This window comes from Ostrinia furnacalis, unplaced genomic scaffold (assembly GCF_004193835.3).
Source record: "Ostrinia furnacalis isolate ACB-3 unplaced genomic scaffold, ASM419383v2 OfSCF0907, whole genome shotgun sequence".
NCBI lineage: Eukaryota > Metazoa > Arthropoda > Insecta > Lepidoptera > Crambidae > Ostrinia > Ostrinia furnacalis.
In genome coordinates this window covers 143,795-165,831 of record NW_021131146.1, presented here as the reverse complement: position 1 = coordinate 165,831, position 22,037 = coordinate 143,795, and the positions used below count along the sequence as shown (strand labels likewise).

The 22,037-nt window shown below is 41.2% G+C and overlaps 1 protein-coding gene across 1 annotated transcript in view; it reads left to right on the top strand.

Moving 5' to 3' along the window:
• Nucleotides 1–6: 6 nt before the first annotated feature.
• The window catches only part of lig (ubiquitin-associated protein-like lingerer), a 57,740-nt gene continuing 35,709 nt past the window's right edge, over nucleotides 7–22,037 (top strand). The window contains exons 1-8 of the mRNA XM_028301286.1: nucleotides 7–64; nucleotides 5,231–5,307; nucleotides 9,065–9,133; nucleotides 9,585–9,680; nucleotides 10,477–10,605; nucleotides 12,935–13,055; nucleotides 20,083–20,171; nucleotides 21,585–21,689. Coding sequence (XP_028157087.1) covers nucleotides 12,953–13,055; nucleotides 20,083–20,171; nucleotides 21,585–21,689 — 297 coding nt within the window. The 5' untranslated portion in view covers nucleotides 7–64; nucleotides 5,231–5,307; nucleotides 9,065–9,133; ... (1 more) ...; nucleotides 10,477–10,605; nucleotides 12,935–12,952. The remainder of the gene's footprint in view (nucleotides 65–5,230; nucleotides 5,308–9,064; nucleotides 9,134–9,584; nucleotides 9,681–10,476; nucleotides 10,606–12,934; nucleotides 13,056–20,082; nucleotides 20,172–21,584; nucleotides 21,690–22,037) is intronic.

Below are 22,037 nucleotides of genomic sequence, written 5' to 3'. Positions count from 1 at the left end.
TGGGTACCGACCAGACTCCGGGCGCGCCCCGACCACGACACCTGGCCCGACACCGGGCCCGCAGGTAACCCCTGACTATATTGAAGTCCAGTCGCCGGGCAGATAGAATTTCGTGCAATGACCCATCCTTATCGCTCACGCGTAATTATATTGCTGTCGCGCTCGCACACACTGGGCCGTGCAGTGATGATGAAATCCCTTCATCAATGAAGAAATTAAAATATTTTTTTCTATTAATAAACTTGTTTCTATTGATAAATCATTATATTTGTGATAGATTAATGAAAATATCTCTACAAATAAAGAAGTTACAGGCCCCTAAAGATGCATCGTCCCAGGAACACAATGAATCGCCCCAGATCCAGTGCTGTTGACAGATAAAATTTTTATAAATCTAGTAGTGTATAATTTTTCAGACATTTCACTCAAGATTTTTTTCTTAGTAAAATTGTGTAAAACATCTAAGACCTGGCCAAAATAAATATAAATCTGATACAAAAAGAAGAAGAAGACTGTCATTTTAGTGTCATTCTCGACAATGCACCAGGGATGGTAAGCATTATAGTTGAAACTTGAACGTGGCGTGACGTTACAGCACCGCCTAGGTTTGAGTACCCTGCGAAAATATTATTTATTTTGTTTATTTCTCACCACATACAATACATATAAAACAATAAGAATATTATTGACAATCAAGAAATTGTGGCAGGTTAATACCTGAATTAGGAAAATTCCTGTTGCTCAGGAAAATTGTAGGTAATTTAAATAAATGTGATAGGAAACTTCTCCATTACTGTCAAAGTATTGCAATTATTTCATAAATAATTATTGAATTTGTAATGTTTGCAGGCAACAACTTGGGCGACACTTTCCCCGCCACAGAAGACTGGGACAACGAGGAGTGGGCTGGATCCATAGATAGCAAGGTACCAGTTATCTCCTTTTGTAGCAACAGAATTAATATCTTTTTAACAACTTTAACATAAAATATACTAGAAACGATAAGTGATATCACTCGATTATTTCTAAACTATACAAGATATCAAAAACCTAGTCACTGATCCTGAAAGTGCTTCATGAGCTGAAAACATTGAATTTTCAGATAGATCCACTTTATTCTGTAACTTATCATTGATACCGTTTGAAAGAGCTCGTGAAGCACTTTCAGGATCAGTAACAAGTTATCTTGTATAATTAAGAAATAATCGAGTGAGATCACTTATCGTTTTTACCCTGTATTTGAAAAATATGTGAAAACCGAGTTGACATTTGACGCTATTTCCACAATTTATAGCGTGTCCCAATACAATGATCACTTTAGTCGCACCCTGTATATTGTTCTGTTAAGGAAGCCTTTCGAAGCGAGCGTCTATAGCATCAGTGGCGCCGCGATTGTGACGTCGTGATAGAGCGACAAATAGATGTTCTATGCAAATATATGAAATTCTAGGGAACGACCTTTGAACGCAGCGACACTGACGCGGCGTTTGTGACGTCACAGTGCCGCGGTAACCGCGTTGTCAGACGCCCGCGTCAGTCGCTCGGCCGCGCTTGCGTTTTCGTCCTTCCAAAATAACAATTAATAATCTTTCTCAATTAACCTAAACAAGAATTTCAAATAGTTATTACGAGTAAATTTGTAAAAAAAATATTACATTAATAAGGGCTATCGTTTTAGCGCTCACCAGTTAGCGCCACTGTAGAGTAAGGTCCTGTCACTTGCTAGTAGCGAAGACAGTGGCACCAACTTGTGAGCGCTAAAGTGGTAGGAGGACTATCGCATTTGCACTCATCAAGATGGCGCCACTGTAGAGTAAGGTCCTGTCAATCGTCAGGGGTGCCAACTGTTAAGTATAAAAACGATAGCCCTCATTGCTTAATTCGCGCGGCAAGTGTGATTCGACTGTGCGTCTGTCGTGGGTATCCAAAGTCACTAGAGCGTCACTGTCGCGTCGTTAGTGACGCGGCGTCGTTGGCACTAAGGCGGTTATCACACTGCGCCGCGCTCCGCCGCGGAGCGCGGGGCGACAGATTTAATAATTTTATGCAAGTACCTCAGTTTGTATAGAAAACACGCGCGGCACTTCACACTGACAACGCGTCCGCGCGCGTGATTNAAGCATAGTTACCTATAAATAAAATTATAATAAAAAATAACTTTTTTAAAAACAAGCTTTTATTCTGAAATGCAGTTGTACACACACCAACTCGCTAGAGAAATAGTGGAACAAACCCACAAGACCACCACAAGACTGAAAAGATGGCAAATATTACAGTTGGACCAAAATGCTAGTGGCTTGGACTGAATATTGGAAGGCTGGACTAGATTGCTACGTGAATGAGTGAAGACCAAGGGAGAGAATTTACTGAAATACCCCTCCTCATGAACACAAACAAAAAAGCAAGACAAAACATCTGATTATGACCCAAGTCGATTGCAGATATAAAAAGGAAAAAAAATGCATTTGTACTAAAACGACAAATATAATTCTATGCAAGGTTCAAATAATTTTGAAAGCTTGTAGCGCAAAAATATAAATTCCATGCGGGATTTTATTTTACACTTTTTAGTTGTATCTAAATCTCTGGGCCCTCGTCATCATTAAGCACCAAAGTGCTCAGGAAGTCACATCCAACGAACCCAAACATGATAAGTTTCCGCCATTTCGTTTAGGGAGTTCCTATGACCACCTCCTGACTCCCATCATCAGGACCCTGGACATTATCTAGCAATAAACTGCTCGAAAAGACAAATCCAATGAATCCAAATTCGATGCGATTTTGCTGTTTCGTTTAGGAGTTCCTATGGCCAACTCCTGACTCCATCATCAGTCCAGCTCAATGGTACCATAACATTGTATTGTCATTGTACTTGTTACATAAGTATACCAAATTTCAGCTTAATCGGTTGAGGAAAACTGGTCTTAAATACCTACAGTTGCAACATTTGTCGCACACATACTAACAAGTGAAGTGAATATAAAGCTTGTAATAATAATTTAGATGATCTTGGTCAATATTACTTTTGACTGATTTTTCCAGTCAAAAGTGGTTTTGACCAAGAGCTTTTAGTCAAAATCACTTTTGATAAAATCACAATCAAACAATTTTAAAGTATAATGTTTAAATGTGTAATATTTATTGCAAACGTTGTGATAGGGATAGAGATATGAGATTTTTTATATTACAAAGGTAATACGATAGTGAGTAACACAAAGTAATAAAAACCACCTGTTCTAAGGGCATTTATTAGAGAAATTTTTCAAATAACCAAAAAAAAACACGATTTAAAATGCCGATTTTTCTCAAAATGTAACATTTTTTATTATTTTTTGCCATTTTCTGGGTATTTTGTGTATTGTTTTAGTATTGCCTGTTATTTAGCATTATTTCTGTTTTTATTTTATCAGGATATACCTCTTAGTTTAAAAGTTATTACGTTTTCTTTACAGTAAGTACCTAATTGAAAGAAAAAAAAATCTAAAATAAAAAATTTATAAAAATCTCAAATATTTTTTGACCCTTTTTCTGTCGATAAAAATGGGTCTACTTTCACCTATTTTCATGTGTGCACTTTATCAAGACTCACACTGTATAATATTAGAAAGCCAAATAGTTTGTTTGTTTACTTGAACTGCTGGTTATTTTTGTATTGTCGCGGATTTACACTATGCGGAAATTAGCCAAGACTTGGCTAATTTCCGTGCAGTGTAAAAGCAGCATTGAATAGCCCATTTATCAAGGAAGACTAGGCTATTAAAAAAACAATAGGGACGAAGCATTAAAAAAAATGTTACCTAAACGGGAAAAATTATTCAAACCTTAGATTAGATTCAAACTGTGACTACGAGCTACGAAGTCGCGGGCAAAGCTAGTATTATGATATTATTACAATTTATTATGATAAATTGTACCTAACAACACTAGTATTATATCTCATTCCAAAATTCCCAAATGTAGTCAACTTTGGCTCTATGTGGTGCCTTGGTAATGACGGTTACCGGTAAGAAACACAAAGCAGTAATTTAAAAACTTAGATTAATAAAAGAAATTAACTTACACTACATCCATCGTTGAGTCAGTCATATTTTGTAAGTTTGAACAGGTTATAAGATTATCAAATGTACCCCAAAATTGTTCACAACGTAGTTTTCATTAAATTGTAAAGTAGTTACTTTGGAAAAATTGTTGATTGAAGACACAGATGAGACAGATTGAAGATTTCAATTTGAAATCCAACGATTTCAATTTGAAATCCAACTCCACAGATATGGATCCAACTCCAAACTCCAACAAAATGAATGACAATGACAACAAGACAAGACCAAAGACCACAGACACAGTAGATAAATCAAACAGTACGGAAGCTTAATACAAACAATCCAGACACGCTTCTCGATTTTGCGATACGATTGGTCGTTCAACAGCGTACGTCAGCTGTTTTGACCAATCGTATCGCAGAATCAGAAACGCGTCTGGATTGTAGACGTTATAAAAGTTACCGTAATCGGGGCTCAGACTCACGCACACAGACACACGCTTTACACGAGCTAGGCATGGAAATGATTGCTATTTTTCGTTCATTTTCATTTCATGAAATGATGATTTTTATTCATGTGATTTCACATGTGAAATTTCACAGGCAATGATTTTTATTCGCAGTGTTAAAATTTAGCAATTTCATATAATGTGCTACTTTTAATTAAGTATGAATTATGATGAACGATTGCTAATTAGCTANTAGACTATAGCGGGTTACAGTCTGCTCCATGCCGCTGCTCAGTCAGCTCTGCTGATAAGAGAAGTATCTAAAGCGGCCTTCCAAAGAATGGGCCCGGGTTGGGTTACGGGTTGCCCGACAGGCACACCGAGTAGACGAGACCTGCCGCGCAGGTGAGAAGTTAGCCGCCCGAGTGAACAGACCACGCGGACGTTGCCCAGGGTGCACCACGAGGAGGTCCCTCATCATCGCACCCCAACCATTATCATCTAGCGCAGCCTTTCCCGATGTGGGCGATAACGCCCCCTTGTGGGCATCAATAGGTACGGTCTTTCTATTTCACACACAAACGGCACGTCTCAGCTGTGTCTTTCTAGCAGAGTAGAATAAGACCATCTTCATTCCTTCCATGGATGTTGTAAGAGGCGACTAAAGCCGTTTTCTGACTTGTCTTTCACGACATCAGCACGCTCGGTATATGATAATAAATTTAAATCCAAATCGTTGCAGGCAACAACTTGGGCGACACGTTCCCCGCCACAGAAGACTGGGACAACGAGGAGTGGGCTGGATCCATAGATAGCAAGGTACCAGTCTTCTCTTTTTGTAACAACAGAAACATTAGTATCTTTTTCAACAACTTTAACATAAAATATACGTGGAAACCAATTTGACACTTGACGCTATTTGCAAAATTAAGGCTTGGCGCAAATGGGCCACCGACCACATTGTGTCCGCGACTCGCCACTAGTGGTCACTACGCGCCACCCAAAGCTGACACCCGCCACTGTCGCACTGCTCCACCCCCCGCTAAAGATGGGTTGGATTAGTAAAATCAGTACCTAATCCAAATACCTATTCCGTCTTAATTTAATCCATCTTCAGACTGCGCAGCAACGAGCGGGTTATAAGATGTGGCGGCTTGCAGACACCGGTGGCTGTCGCTCGCTTCTAACACTAAGGCCCGATTCGACCGAACTTTTATCCGAGAATAACTCCTTGTATAATAGTCACATTGACAGTTTCAGGAAATATGTCACTGAAGATTTATTCCGAGATTAATATTAACTCTTGTTTGGTCGAATCCACTCTTAGAAATGTGGCGGTAGCGCGTGATAACCACCGTTGGCTGTGAACAATCGGTGGACCATTTGCGCCGAGCCTTATAGCGTCTTCCAATACTCTGATCACTTTAGCCGCACCCTGTATACAGGGTGGAATTTTGTAATGCCACCTGGAGGGAAAGTACTCTTAATACTGTAGATACAAAATTTGATTGAAAGAAAGAAAATATTTTTTTATTTTTTAAAAGTAAGTACTGCATTCAAAGTTTTTCGAAAATTCACTAACATACCTTACAATTTTCTGTACATAATTAAAATAATTTAAGATTTCATGGTTTTTCTTTCATTTGATTTATCAACTTTGTTAGAGAGATTTCATCCNACCACAATAGTCGAGCGACGGTGGGGATCGAACCCTCGTTGATGAGTGTGAACTTTTAAAGTTTTCTGACTGGAAAACTATAGACTTCTTATTATTCGCCATGTTTTAATACACCGATGGTGTCGGCAGGAGGATTGGGACACGCCGGAGACCAACGGGCCGACGGAGAGCCATATTGGCACCTACACCTACCACAACACTCATCACCACCACTCGCTCATTGACGTAAGTACACGGGAGTGACGAGGGCAGTAGAGGGCACAGATGCTCGCCTTGGAAATTGTACGCTTTTAACACCCGTATTCACAAAAAATGCTTGGTTAAGTGAAGCAGCAACGCTATGTGAAGTCGAACGTACAACATTGAATAGAGCTTTGTGATTGGTACGTGTCTGTCTTAGGTATTGTCTATGAATAGGTTTTTGAGACCCTGTGCCCTCCACGCGCACTGTGAGACCTCATAGTAATGTTTGTGACTACGGGTTTATATGTATTTGCGCTATTTTTCGTCCATTCGTATGTTAGCGTCAGACTCTGCCTTAAATCGTTGGTTGTTTCGGCAATGTTTTCCTCCCTTTAGCTTAACACTGCTCGATGCTCGAATTCGATTGGCACTATTTCCATCTCTCTTTTCCAAATTTCTTTGTAGCCAGGATCTACAGCTTGATCGCCAATAAAAACCAGAAAAATAGTTAATGCAATATCTTGGGGGAAGTCAAATTGATTGGACCTGCAACGAAATTGAATCGATTGACATTTTCAATTTGTTACTGCTTTTTTTCCATTTGGCTTTACATGGCACCATTAGTCGTGGCGGCATACTTAATAGTGTTGTACATCCACAGCAACAGCCGGCGGCGGCGGCGGCGGGAGTAACAGCCGGCGTGGCGGCGGCCAGCCGCGTGTCGCCCGCCGAGCCCGCGCCGGAGCCCGCGCCGACGCACGCGCCGCACGACGCCTACCACCATCACCAGGTACGGGACTATTCCCACCACTGCAACTCCTGTGTAGCCAGGATCTACAGCTTGACCGCCACAAAAACCCAACCAATGAAGGTCAAGTTTGTCGCGGGGGAAAGTTAAACTGTCATTGGACCCGCAACGAAATTAATCAGAAGAACATAGGAGGAGTTCGAAATTAAGGTTCGACTTCCCTCCATTGCAAAGCGGATGACAGGTGACAAACAAAGGTTTAAAACCTTTAAGAAAAAGATTATCATCATCACCAGGTAAGGAGATATGTTTTAAACTGTGCCGGTATACACAATACCTTTTTTTTTTTCTGGCACGCACGGCTTGTGCATTTGCCAATGACGAGGTGTAAAGGTTGGGAAACGGATTTTATAGGAATATACCCGGGAAGTGAGAAAATTTTGAAGGATCAGGCAGGAATGGTGTTATTGTTTACAGGATAATAATACTTAATAACTAATCATATTACTATGTACTACACAATACTTACACATCTGCATGTCTTATCTTGATCACGTTCACAGTGTCAGCACATTTATCACGTATAGTGTTGATGCTGTGACATCATTTACCTTTAATGTATATCTATAAAATTACGTTAAAAAACAGACTAATATCAGAGACTAACAACAACTCGCGCCTCATTCATACGGTCTCCTAACACGGCACAATCCTATATGCTTTTATTGTCATATCATTTCTTTACGATATTGTATCGGAACTGAGGAGATTCGCACGGCCAGAGGCCTAGGAGGCGCGCCGCGATAAGCGTTTATCGTGCCATTATACCGATTTATTATCGATAAACATTTTGACGACTAAAATCATCGATAAGAATTTATCACGGCGCGCATCCTACAGTCCTATCAACTTAAGCTGAGAATTGCATTTGTGTGAGTGATCGCCAAAAGTACCGTTAGTAAAACACATACAAGTAAATAAAATTTTAATGTTTTATTAAAAGGAAGTCTATAAAACACTTGCTACCAATTGGGCCGATGTAACGACACTTGACACATCCTTTTAAATAAATAAATAAATAAAAACAGGTCCTCGCTCAGCATATGCCAAGGCACGAAGTACCTCGACGCTGATATTCTGCGAGCACCGTTTATAGAGAGGGCGTCCAGCCAGCCTTACAAAATACAACAAAAAGACAAACTTTATAAAATNTAATGTATTTGTCGAAGAGAAATACTAAGGGTTCGGACAATATTTTCATTGAATAATGTTTCCGACAAAGGTTGTCAAATTGACTGACATGTTTATCGCATGGTACAGTCCACTATGAAAATTAGCTGTAGTCTGTTTCAACTACCTATTTTAAAGTTTTTTGTCACTTTCTAAGTTTTGAATTTTATGGAATTGGGAAAGAAGTACCGAGTTTGAAGCGTTCATGAGCAGACATTACAGTTGAATATTCATGTTCTGAATTTGATTATTGATGAATAATAAAATAAATCCTACTAGCTCGATTGATGGTTTCATTTAATTTATTTAAACCAGGTTATCTTTAATAATATTTTTCGTTAATTTATGAAAATATCAAATTAGCCCGTAATCCTGAATCCTGATACATAAAGTTAGCCTATTACTTTAACACATGTACGACTGTACTCAGTGTTGCACTATCAAATGCAATTGAAGCGCCTCTGTGCCAGGGTTTTTATGTTCCTGGTCAGGCTATACTTAACCTTAACGATCGATGCAATAAAAATACAGGGTGTAATTTTTAACAGATTTTAGTTGGTTCGATTCCCGGGTTCGGCTATTTCTTTAAAAAAAAAGGAATGTTTTCTTTGAGAAAAAAATTCTATCTACAATATTAAGAGTACTTTCCCTCCAGGTGACATTACAAAATTCCACCCTGTAATTGTTCTGCTACGTGTACGCTCTGTATTAACGTGATGTTCGTTCTATTGGGGTTGGTGTTCGTTCCGAGTGCCAGCGCCGCGCCGGCCGAGCCGTCGGCCGGCCCGCCCGCCAATCCACAGCAGGTCAGTGCTTGTGTTATAATTTATTGCTGTGTAAAGTCCGGTCGCCGAGCAGATAGAACTTCGTCCAATGACCCCAAGCTACCCATCCTTATCGCTCGCGCGTAATTATATTTCTATCGTGCTCGCACACTCACTGCAGCCGCCCGTCGCAGTCGCGACAGTAATATAATTACGCGCGAGCGATAATGATGGGTAGCTTGGGGTCATTGGACGAAATTCTATCTGCTCGGCGACCGGACTTTAGTGTAGGCTTATTCAGGACATTTAAGTATTATTTTCTCTCTCGTTGTAAGCTAAATATGCGAGTGTTACGAGTGGGTGCACCACAATAGTCGAGCGACGGTGGGGATCGAACCCTCGTTGATGAGTGTGAACTTTTAAAGTTTTCTGACTGGAAAACTATAGACTTCTTATTATTCGCCATGTTTTAATACACTGATGGTGTCGGCAGGAGGATTGGGACACGCCGGAGACCAACGGGCCGACGGAGAGCCATATTGGCACCTACACCTACCACAACACTCATCACCACCACTCGCTCATTGACGTAAGTACACGGGAGTGACGAGGGCAGTAGAGGGCACAGATGCTCGCCTTGGAAATTGTACGCTTTTAACACCCGTATTCACAAAAAATGCTTGGTTAAGTGAAGCAGCAACGCTATGTGAAGTCGAACGTACAACATTGAATAGAGCTTTGTGATTGGTACGTGTCTGTCTTAGGTATTGTCTATGAATAGGTTTTTGAGACCCTGTGCCCTCCACGCGCACTGTGAGACCTCATAGTAATGTTTGTGACTACGGGTTTATATTTACGCTATTTTTCGTCCATTCGTATGTTAGCATCAGAGACTCTGCCTTAAATCGTTGGTTGTTAATGAACATGAAATTTTAGAAAAATAACAAAATTGCAAAACGTTCCACTTTTTCTCCGTCTCTGTGTTAACTTAGACACGTTTGGCCAAACAAAGTTTAAGTTAGCTTCACTTTCTCTTCAAAAAGTCTTCGGCAATGTTTTATTTATTTTATTTTATTAGGGACAACAAACAATTGCACAAACGTTGTTTTCCTCTCTTTAGCTTAACACTGCTCGATGCTCGAATTCGATTGGCACTATTTCCATCTCTTTTTTCCAAATTTCTTTATAGCCAGGATCTACAGCTTGATCGCCAATAAAAACCAGAAAAATAGTTAATGCAATATCTTGGGGGAAGTCAAATTGATTGGACCTGCAACGAAATTGAATCGATTGACATTTTCAATTTGTTACTGCTTTTTTTCCATTTGGCTTTACATGGCGCCATTAGTCGTGGCGGCATACTTAATAGTGTTGTACATCCACAGCAACAGCCGGCGGCGGCGGCGGCGGGCGTAACAGCCGGCGTGGCGGCGGCCAGCCGCGTGTCGCCCGCCGAGCCCGCGCCGGAGCCCGCGCCGAATCACGCGACGCACGACGCCTACCACCACCACCAGGTAATAAAAAATTAAAAAGATTTATTCAATTTATACGGACCGTATTCTAAACCACGTAAACGAGCTTGCAGTGGAGCTGATGAAACCGAGAGTGGTATTCTCAAGACTGAAAAAAAGAACGCCTCTAGATTTGTGTCAATAATACCTAATACGGCAAATTTCAAGCAAGACAGGGACATGTGCGAATCTGTCCTTTTATATTGACGTGGCCTTGTCACTGGAACTGGACCACAAAAGATTTATTACACATATTGCTAAATGTCCATAAAGGAGACAGATTGCATTATTTTATATGAATAAAAAAAAATTCAATTTTGATCAGTATTTTGGAAGCGTGAGACGTCCACCCACAAGGTGAAACGACGACATCATAAAGGTAGCAGGGAAGCGCTGGACGCAGGCTGCTACCAATTGATCAACATGGTAAACATTGGGGGAGGCATATGTTCAGCAGTGGATGTCTTATGGCTGAAATGATGATGTATTATGAACCAGTATTTTGACACTTCAAATGGACTTTGTGATACTAACTTTTGGTCGCGGCTTCCCATAGGTTTTGTATGGCAACGACTATTGAAAAAAATCTCGGGTACCAACTTTATAGTAGTTCGGAGCATCGCACGAGTTGCGCAGTACACAATATTAGGTGTCATTGAGGCGAAGAAATGCGTAACTGCATTCGAGCCGCCATTAAGTTTGAATCGGACTGTAGTGACCGCACATTGTAATCGAACTGTTTTAGCAAAATAGAACAACACATCGATGTCCTAAAAGGCTAAGAAAGCCGGAAATCCTCCATTTGATCTGTTTGGTAAATTAGAGAGGATCTCATGTTCTGTAGTCCTGCAGTAAATAGTAAATAAATGTTGATGTTGATAGTCACGCTCCGAAGACGTAATTTAGGCGCAGTCCTTTCCATTCGCGCTAGGATACGCGTAATGATAACATTTTAGACGACCAAATCGATAAAATGCCTCGATAAAAGTGTATCATGCCGCGCATTCTAGGCCTAAATAGGCGAACTTATGGAGTTTTTTTACATGAATAGTTTGCTCTTGAGGCTGAGGTGATTGAGTCGTCCGCCACTTCTTAGCACCAGCCCATGTGTTGTCCCGAAGTGGTGGTAGGGCAAGCTATATTTGGGACGTGTATAAGCGCCCTGGAAAGAGCCTATGTCACAGAATAAGTAATAGTACAGGTACAGAAGGATTACTCCGCAAGACGATTTAAATAAATGCGAGTCTTGCTCCGACGCGATACAGTGGAATTCAGCTCGCACAGCACTACGTACCTACAATTTTATTCACCTACAAGTTTTGTCTCTTTCTATCGCGTGCCTCTGAACTCTTCTTACGCTGTTAGGGTTGCTGTCTAGTGAAAAAAATAATTAATCTACTTATGTCATGAGGTACGTACCTCATTCATTATGGAAAACCTTGGNAGCTTAAGTTGAGAGGACTGTAGCCCGATTGAAGTCGTTGACATAGCATTATTAGCAAACTGTAGTGCGTAAAAGGCGACTAAGAAACATCAAGCTTTTTTGACCCGTCTAGCCAGTGTAGGTGTAAGCGAAATCCTCAGTTTGCCTCAAGTATATTACAAAGGGTCCCTGTCTAAATTGCTGCAGAAGTAGTGGATAGTAAATAAATGAATGACCTGATGTTGATAATCTCACCCCTGAAAACGTAATGTAGGCGCAGTCCCTTCCATTCGCGCTAGGATACGCGTAATGATAACATTTTGGACGACCAAATCGATAAAATGCCTCGATAAAAGTTTATCATGTCGCGCATTCTAGGCCTAAATAGGCGAACTTATGGAGTTTTTTTACATGAATAGTTTGCTCTTGAGGTTGACAAAGGTGATTGAGTCTTCCGCCACTTCTTAGCCCCAGCCCATGTGTTGTCCCGAAATGGTGGAAGGGCAAGCTATATTTGGGACGTGTATAAGCGCCCTGGAAAGAGCCTATGCACTGAATAATGTATTTATCTTATCTTTTTGGTAAGATAAATACATTATTGATAAGATAAATACTTTTTGTCGGCCGTTTGGTGTAGTGGTTCAGAACGGACTACTATGCCGAGAGGTCCCGGGTTCGATTCCCGGCCGGGCAGAAATTGAAATGATGAATTTTAATTTCTGTGACGGGTCTGGGTGTGACTATGTATAATATTTATGTATTTAAAAAAAAAGTATATAAGTAGTATATCCGTTAAGCTAGCACCCATAACATAAGCATTAAGTTGCTTACTTTGGGGCTAGCTGGCGCTGTGTGAAATTGTCCAAAGATGTATTATTATTATTATTTATTATTATCTTTGTCTTGCAGCAGCAGTACCCAAGCAGCATGGAGGCGAGCGCGCAGCCGATGGGCATGTCAGGCAGTCTGTCCGCCGCGCAGTCGCAGTACCTGTCCCAGCTCACGCAGCAGTCGCAGCGCCGCGACAACAGTGCGTACACTAGGGCTCATAGCAGACTTATCCACTGGGAAAGGGATCAACACCTTTCACAAGCTGATTAGACGACTAAAGCCAGTGTGCTTACCATGAGTTTACGTTAGGTGTGCTCGATAGCGACTGCGTAAAAAAATGACATTTAATTGTATGACATATTGTGCAGCGCCCCTAGCGGCTACTTTGAAGAAACAAAATCTTCATAGAGATTTTTGACGTACTCGCTAGCGAGCACACCTGACGTAAACTCATGGTAGGTACACTGGTCTGTGAGCACGTAGAATTTTGTCCAATGACCCCAAGCTACCCATCCTTATCGCTCGCGCGTAATTATATTGCTGTCGCGACTGTGCGACGCGCGCCCGCAGTGAGTGTGCGAGCGCGACAGTTGATTAGTTAGACGCGACGACAGCTGCAGACTGACAACTTCATACATTTTGTTTAAAGCTTCGCACACTTCACGTCAGAGTCGCGACGACAAGCTAATATATAAAATTGACAAGAACAGGCGTCAAGGCAACGCGTCTAAACGCTGCGACTGTTGCTCAGTGTGCGCTGTCGCTATAGATTCAGCCGTGCAACCCGCGTGCGCGATGGCGATGACGACCCATAAAGTTAATATTCCTTCGGAATAGAGCAACAACCACGTGCAACAAACGAAACCGTTTTTGGAGGACACTGGATGTCATTTTTTTTATCCACAACGAGGAAGCTCTTGGCCTGTATCTCACCTGATGGTAAGTAATGATCAGGCCGAAGGTGGAAGCGAGCTTCACAAGGAATCCTCAACCACGGAGGAACTAGCTATCTTACCTCTAACTGCCGGAATACAACAATGCTGTTAACATTGTTGTTATGGCGACAGACTTAAGTAAAATGGTGGTAGCTAGCCAGGCGGAGGCGGATTTGTGGGAGATGTGCGTTACTGGCTGCTTAAAAAAAAGCAGCCAATAACGCACAAACATGCAAAGTGGAGCGAAGCGGGAGTATGTGATTTCAGAGCGATCTTTTCATGTATGTAAAGCCTGGTCCGTGAGCACGTAGAATTTTGTCCTATGACCCCAAGCTACCCATCCTTATCGCGCGTAATTATGTTGCTGTCCCGCTCGCACACTCACTGCGGGCGCCCGTCGCATAGTCGCGACAGCAATATAATTACACGCGAGCGATAAGGATGGGTAGCTTGGGGTCATTGGACAAAATTCTACGTGCTCACGGACCAGGCTTTAGCTACATTTTTAAGTAGCAACGACCTTCCACACATCCCTAATCTTTGTGCATCTTCAGAAACATCTAGAAATTAAAATTTGTGTCTTGTACAAATCTCTATTTGTGTATAATGCTTGTCTATTTCCTTCGCAGGCGTGTACACAGCGCCTTACGGCGTGTACGGCGGAGACATGGCGGCGCAGCGCAAACCGCAGCGGGCGAGAGTGCCTCCGCCGTCGAAGGTGAATATGGATCTTATTTACAAGCTGTTATGGGTCAATATAATATTTGATTGATGTACTTTAATATTACTTCCATGTATAGCTAGCTCATTGTATATGTTCACAGAGGTCTATCTGATTTGTGGGTTTCAGGATTTTGAATTAAATATAAAAATTGTCTTTCTTTCTTTCTTTCATCTGACAAGCGAAAAGGGGTTAAATCCGAGTTGCCCTCTATAAATGTTGTTCTCATTATGATAACCCGAAGGTTAGCGCTAGGCTAGTGAGGTATTCGCGTATACTTTGGTGTTTTTTTCCATAGTCGCAATACATGACTCGGCTGTCAAATTAATGTCAACAGAATATTATCGCGATGTGTGTGGCCCAGGGGTGAGAAAAATTGGGAACTAAGAGCTCTTTCAAATTAGAGGTTATGAGCCGGACAATTGTAGTGCATTTACAGAACCGCACACGGTAAAAACAATGTATGACAACTGCGTCGGATTTGACAATTACCAATTACCAATAGTGTGCGGTTTTGCAGATAAACGTCTAATTTGAAAGAACTGAACGTCCAAGTTTCTCTCGCTTATGAAGAATGCTAATATGTTTATTTTGTAAGTTTTTGAACATCACTGTTGACTTCTTGGCGGGAATCTGAAGCGTCATGTTAGCGGTTTTGTTTTATTTCCTCAAATTCGTGTTTGGGCGATTATTAATGTGTAATAATGGTGGATTATTAACAATTAAGTGTTCGTCAACGTGCATGAGTGTGGGCAAGTGAAGCAAAACAGTCTCTCAAGTTGTCCATAGGAGGTCTCAGTAAAGCACCACAACTTTACTGAGACTCAAAGGGTGGGAAGGGGTATCATCTATCATCTTTCATTATATCATTACTTGATCTCATTTTGTAACTCGTACCACATAAATACTTGAAAATGGCACAAATCAAGTCGACCTCGACGTGGCAAAATCAAAATCAAAATTATCTTTATTTGTGTAGACTAATTAAATTAGTTCTTGCAAATCGTCAAATGCTCTTAATGAGCCTATACATGTCTCATTCTTTTTTTGCCCTACCAGCGCTTCGAGACAAACATTTGGCAAGTGCTGAGAAGAAGCGCCGCAACATACTCAGTCACCACTGTCTGCCGGTTTAAAAATATAAAAAAGTAGGAAGTTACATACATTCAGAAGCAAGTTACTTACCACGCGCTCCCGTTGATAGAAGGTGGCCTTTAAGACGCCCATCTAGCACGAGACCGCGTGGCAGTTTTGAATATATTTCTTCGTGTATTGCCAACATCATCAAAAAAAAAGAAGAAGAACATCATTTGTATTATTATTTGTATTGTATTGCTGTTGGTTTTCCGAATAAAATATAATAAATAAATAAATAATCCGTTGTTTTCAGATACCGATGTCTGCGGTGGAAATGCCGGGCGGCGGCGAGGGCGGCGCGGCGCTGTTCCTCGACGTGCAGTTCGGCGCGCTCGATCCCGACGCGCTCGACACGCAGGTAATGTACTTTGAACCTTATGGCAGCGACGTAGATCATAATATCCATTGTCTCGAATTTTGCGGCAAGATGTTTTGCGTAAAGCCTGGTCCGTGAGCACGTAGAATTTTGTCCAATGACCCCAAGCTATCTTCCTTATCGCTCGCGCGTAATTATGTTGCTGTCGCGCTCGCACACCCACTGCGGGCGCCCGCAGTGAGTAGGATGCGAGCGATAAGGATGGGTAGCTTGGAGTCATTGGACAAAATTCTACGATCTCCCGGACCAGACTATAGTAATATATCACGTGTATTTATTTTTTCGGCAAATGCGCGATACTGAACCGAAAAGCGGCGTAATGTGTATTTATTTTTTCATTAGTGATGCAATCCTACGAATATTCTACTAATATTATAAATGCGAAAGTTTGTGTGGATGGCCGGATGTTTGTTACTCTTTCACGCAAAAACTACTGATCGTTTTTTTTAAACTTTACAGTATTGTTGTTTGTAACCCAGATTAACATATAGGCTATAATTTGTGACGATCTGTGACAAACCAAATTTCACGCCGGTGTAGCCGCGTGCAAGAGCTAGTGAGTACTACTTTTACGAATACGAATATTAAATCTATTTCGTCGAATACTAATACATACATAGTACATAGTCATGAAATGCTCATTAATCCAACTCTTTATATTATGGTTATTGTTTTAGTAATTAAAATTTACAAATGACAATTTTTTGATTAATGTATCACTTTGTAACTAATCACAAAACAAAATAATATTTGTACAATCAACCTATGCAATTGACGGTCAAATTCCGGAAGATAACGATAATTAAATGAATGAATTAAATGAATGAATTTGACACCGGGCCCACAGAGTACTTTGTTACATACTGACCGGCGCTTTCCCGTCGTTTCGCTGTAGCTATAGTGTTTGGATACCTACTTTTTTAATTATTTATTCGCCGAATACGAATATTCGGTAAATGTCTACTATTCGGCAAATACGAATATTCGTATTCGTTGAATCAGTATTTTTATGTATTACCAAGGGGGAGCCAATAAAAATGCCAAAAGAATCAACGGCCCCTAAGTGCTACCTTTATTGGAACAAATCACTCATCGCTATTGAACTAAAATGGTTATGTAAAAGTTCCTATTTTTCTTCTCAGTGGACGAAAAAGGACAGCACAATATCAATAGCTGTCCACAAACCAGTTGAAAGGCATGTTAACCCAATCACAATACGGCTAGACTGATTTTAGTTTAACCAATACTTCGAAAAGAGGTTAGAGATAAGTAAATAGCGAAAGGAGATTTTTACTCAAAATTTGTGTCGTTTTACAGCAAGTGACGTCACAAGCGGAAACTCAGCCGGTGTCAAGTAGTCACGAAACAACAACGGAAGCGCCTACTACTACTAATTATCCTAATTCTAATAGTATGGTGAGTACTAAGTATAAATGGAATGGCCTTTGAAAGAACAAACGAATTTGTAGAATTTAAGTCTGACTTGAATAAACTATGCCAATAACTTGACTCAAGTCGTTGCCTTCTATTAATTAGGCGAGGAAGAGGCCCAAAGTTGTGGCTGATAAAGGAAATTGTTACTCTTCACGCGAATATTATTGTAGTATTTTATTTTTATCGATTCCATAAGTCGCTGATTCATATCCGGCTCGAAGGACCATTTATTTATTTCAAACTGTTATGCACATAAGGCGAACATAATGTCATATGTACTTGTACATCTTAATAACTGATAAACGTACACAGTACTCTTATTTAGAATAAAATTAGATTGATGAGCACCTTGTATTGTCTTGTTTCAGCAACAGTTAAGCGAGACGCTCTCGTCGGTGGTGGAATCAGCGCCAACGACGCAAGCGCCCGTCACGACAGAATCTCCAGTCACCAACGCCACCTCATGTAAGTGTTGTTATACGCTGGCTCCATACGTTGGCCTTAAATGTTGGTACCAAGTCCTAACGTCACTCGTCCAATATGTGGATCTAGAAAATAGCTTGTGCCAACGTTGATGCGAATACGATATGCTTTCACCAACGCTACGTCATATGAGTGTTGTTATACTGACTACGTTGGTCCCAACGTTGGTACTAAGTCCCAACGCCACTCGTCCAACGTCTGGATTTAAAAATAGCTTGTTAAAACGTTGGTGCGAATACGATATGCTTTCACCAACGCTACGTCATATGAGTTGTTGTTATACTGACTACGTTGGCCCCAACGTTGGTACTAAGTCCCAACGACATTCGTCCAACGTGTGGATCTAGAGAATAACTTGTCCCAAGCAACGTTGATGTGAATAACATAATAGGCTTTTCGCCCAAATTTCAATAATTAGTTAATAATATACCTTGATGCCTATTTTATACAAATGCGTNAAAAATAATTAATCTACTTATGTCATGAGGTACGTACCTCATTCATTATGGAAAACCTTGGGAGAGGCCTTTGTCCAGCAGTGGACGTCATTTGGCTGAAACGAACGAACGCATTCTGAGCAGTAGTCATGCTAGGTTAGGTTCCTATACTATCCTAAGAATTATAATTCTTAGGATAGTATAGGAATCAATAATAAATTATTGATTACCTACATGGCCAACATACCTTTCAGCATCTTTGGGAAGCGAAAAAAAAGATAAATCCGGTAGATTTCTCTTCGAATTTAAACACCCGAACGCCGCACAATATTTCTTTCTCTTTATGTCCATTTTTTTAAATAATACTTCGATCATAGAATTAGGTACTACAACGCACGCCAGCGTCCTGACGGGCGCGCGCGTGACACTCGACTGATATAATACCCGCCGGCGGGGCGCTTCGCTGTAGGTAATTATCGGATGTACCGCGCGGAGTGAGCCAGGCCTGCCTATGTACTGAATAATGTATTTATCTTATCTTTGTCTTGCAGCAGCAGTACCCAAGCAGCATGGAAGCGAGCGCGCAACCGATGGGCATGTCAGGCAGTCTGTCCGCCGCGCAGTCGCAGTACCTGTCCCAGCTCACGCAGCAGTCGCAACGCCGCGACAACAGTGCGTACACTAGGGCTCATAGCAGACTTATCAACTGGGAAAGGGATCAACACCTTATCGCCTTTCACAAGCTGATTAGACGACTAAAGCCTGGTCCGTGAGCACGTAGAATCCCGTCCAATGACCCCAAGCTGCCCATCCTTATCGCTCGCGCGTAATTATGTTGCTGTCGCGCTCGCACACTCACTGCGGGCGCGCGTCGCACAGTCGCGACAGCAATATAATTACGCGCGAGCGGTAAGGATGGGTAGCTTGGGGTCATTGGACGGGATTCTACGTGCTCACGGACCAGGCTTTAGACGCGACGACAGCTGCAGGCTGACAACTTCATACATTTTGTTCAATGCTTCGCACACTACACGTTAGAATCGCGACGACAAGCTAATATATGAAATTGACAAGAACAAGCGTCAAGTCAACGCGTCTAAACGCTGCGACTGTAGCCCAGTATGCGCTGTCGCTAAAGGTTCAGCCATACAGCCCGTGTGCATTATATCGATGGCGACCCATAAAGTTAATATTCATTCGGAATAGACCAACAACCACGTGCAACAAACGAAACCGTTTTTGGAGGACACTGGATGTCTTTTTTTTTTATCCACAACGAGGAAGCTCTTGGCCTGTATCTCACCTGATGGTAAGTAATGATCAGGCCGAAGGTGGAAGCGAGCTTCACCCGGAATCCTCAACCACGGAGGAACTGGCTATCTTACCTCTAACTGCCGGAACACAACAATGCTGTCAACATTGTTGTTATGGCGACAGACTTAAGTAAGAAGGTGGTAGCTAGCCAGGCGGAGGCGGATTTGTGGGAGATGTGCGTTACTGATTGCTTAGAAAAATCTCATCTTATTTCCACCAAAGTGGAGCGAAGCGGTATGTGATTTCAGAGCGATCTTTTCATGTATGTAGCTACATTTTTATGTAGCAATGACCTTCCACACATACGTAATCTTGTGCATCTTCACAAACATTTTGGCATGTTTCTTTAACCTCTATTTGTGTATAATGCTTGTCTATTTCCTTCGCAGGTGTGTACACAGCGCCTTACGGTGTGTACGGTGGAGACATGGCGGCGCAACGCAAACCGCAGCGGGCGAGAGTGCCTCCGCCGTCGAAGGTGAATATGGATCTTATTTACAAGCTGTTATGGGTCAATATAATGTTCGATTGATGTACTTTAATATTACTCCCATGTACAGCTAGCTCATTGTATATGTTCACAGAGGTCTATCTGATTTGTGGTTTTCAGGATTTCGAATTAAATATAAAAATTGTCTTTCTTTCTTTCTTTCATCTGACAAGCGAAAAGGGGTTAAATCCGAGTTGCCATCTATAAATGTTGTCCTCATTATGATAACCCGAAGATTAGCGCTATCGTGATTTGTGTAGCCAAGTATTTGCGCATACTTTGGTGCTTTTTTCCATAGTCGCAATATAATCGCATGGCTCGGCTGTCAAATTAATGTCAACAGAATATTATCGCGATGTGTGTGGCCCAGGGGTGAGAAAAATTGGGAACTAAGAGCTTTTTCAAATTAGACGTTTTGAGCCGGACGATTGTAGTGCGTTTACAGAACCGCACACGGTAAAAAAATGTATGACAACTGCGTCGGAATTTGACAATTACCAATAGTGTGCGGTTTTGCAGATAAACGTCTAATTTGAAAGAACTGAACGTCCAAGTTTCTCTCGCTTATGAAGAATGCTAATATGTTTATTTTGTAAGTTTTTGAACATCACTGTTGACTTCTTGGCGGAAATCTGAAGCGTCATGTTAGCGGTTTTGTTTTATTTCCTCAAATTCGTGTTTGGGCGATTATTAATGTGTAATAATGGTGGATTATTAACCATTAAGTGTTCGTGAACGTGCATGAGTGTGGGCAAGTGAAGCAAAACAGTGCATCGTGATTCTTCTGGTTCTTTCAATTTGTCCATAGGAGGTCTCAGTAAAGCACCACAACTTTACTGATACTCAAAGGGGTATCATCTATCATCCTTCATTATATCATTACTTGATCTCATTTTGTAACTCGTATCACATAAATACTTGAAAATGGCACAAATCAAGTCGACCTCGACGTGGCAAAATCAAAATCAAAATTATCTTTATTTGTGTAGACTAATTAAATTAGTTCTTGCAAATCGTCAAATGCTCTTAATGAGCCTATACATGTCTCATTCTTTTTTTGCCCTACCAGCGCTTCGAGACCAACATTTGGCAAGTGCTGAGAAGAAGCGCCGCAACAAACTCAGTCACCACTGTCTGCCGGTTTAAAAATATAAAAAAGTAGGAAGTTACATACATTCAGAAGCAAGTTACTTACCACGCGCTCCCGTTGATAGAAGGTGGCCTTTAAGACGCCCATCTAGCACGAGACCGCGTGGCAGTTTTGAATATATTTCTTCGTGTATTGCCAACATCATCAAAAAAAAAAGAAGAAGAACATCATTTGTATTATTATATGTATTGTATTGCTGTTGGTTTTCCGAATAAAATATAATAAATAAATAAATAATCCGTTGTTTTCAGATCCCGATGTCTGCGGTGGAGATGCCGGGCGGCGGCGAGGGCGGCGCGGCGCTGTTCCTCGACGTGCAGTTCGGCGCGCTCGACCCAGACGCGCTCGACACGCAGGTAATGTACTTTGAACCTTATGGCAGCGACGTAGATTATAATATCCGTTGGAAGATTAACCTTGAACCCTGGCATATTTTTTTTTTATCAGTATATTTTCTCCTTTCCTCTTTATTATAAATATCTTAATATATTTAGTTATATTTATGTACTTAAACTCACCACACCCCAACCGTCACGTTGACGTGTTACGCGCGTTCTTTCGTCCTTAGGCTATAGCTGAAAATCAGTGGTTTGCTTTTCAACCGACTTAAAAAAAAAGGAGGAGGTTCTCAATTCGACCCGTATGTTTTTTTTTTCTATGTTTGTTACGCGATAACTCCGCCAATTATGAACCGATTTGAACAA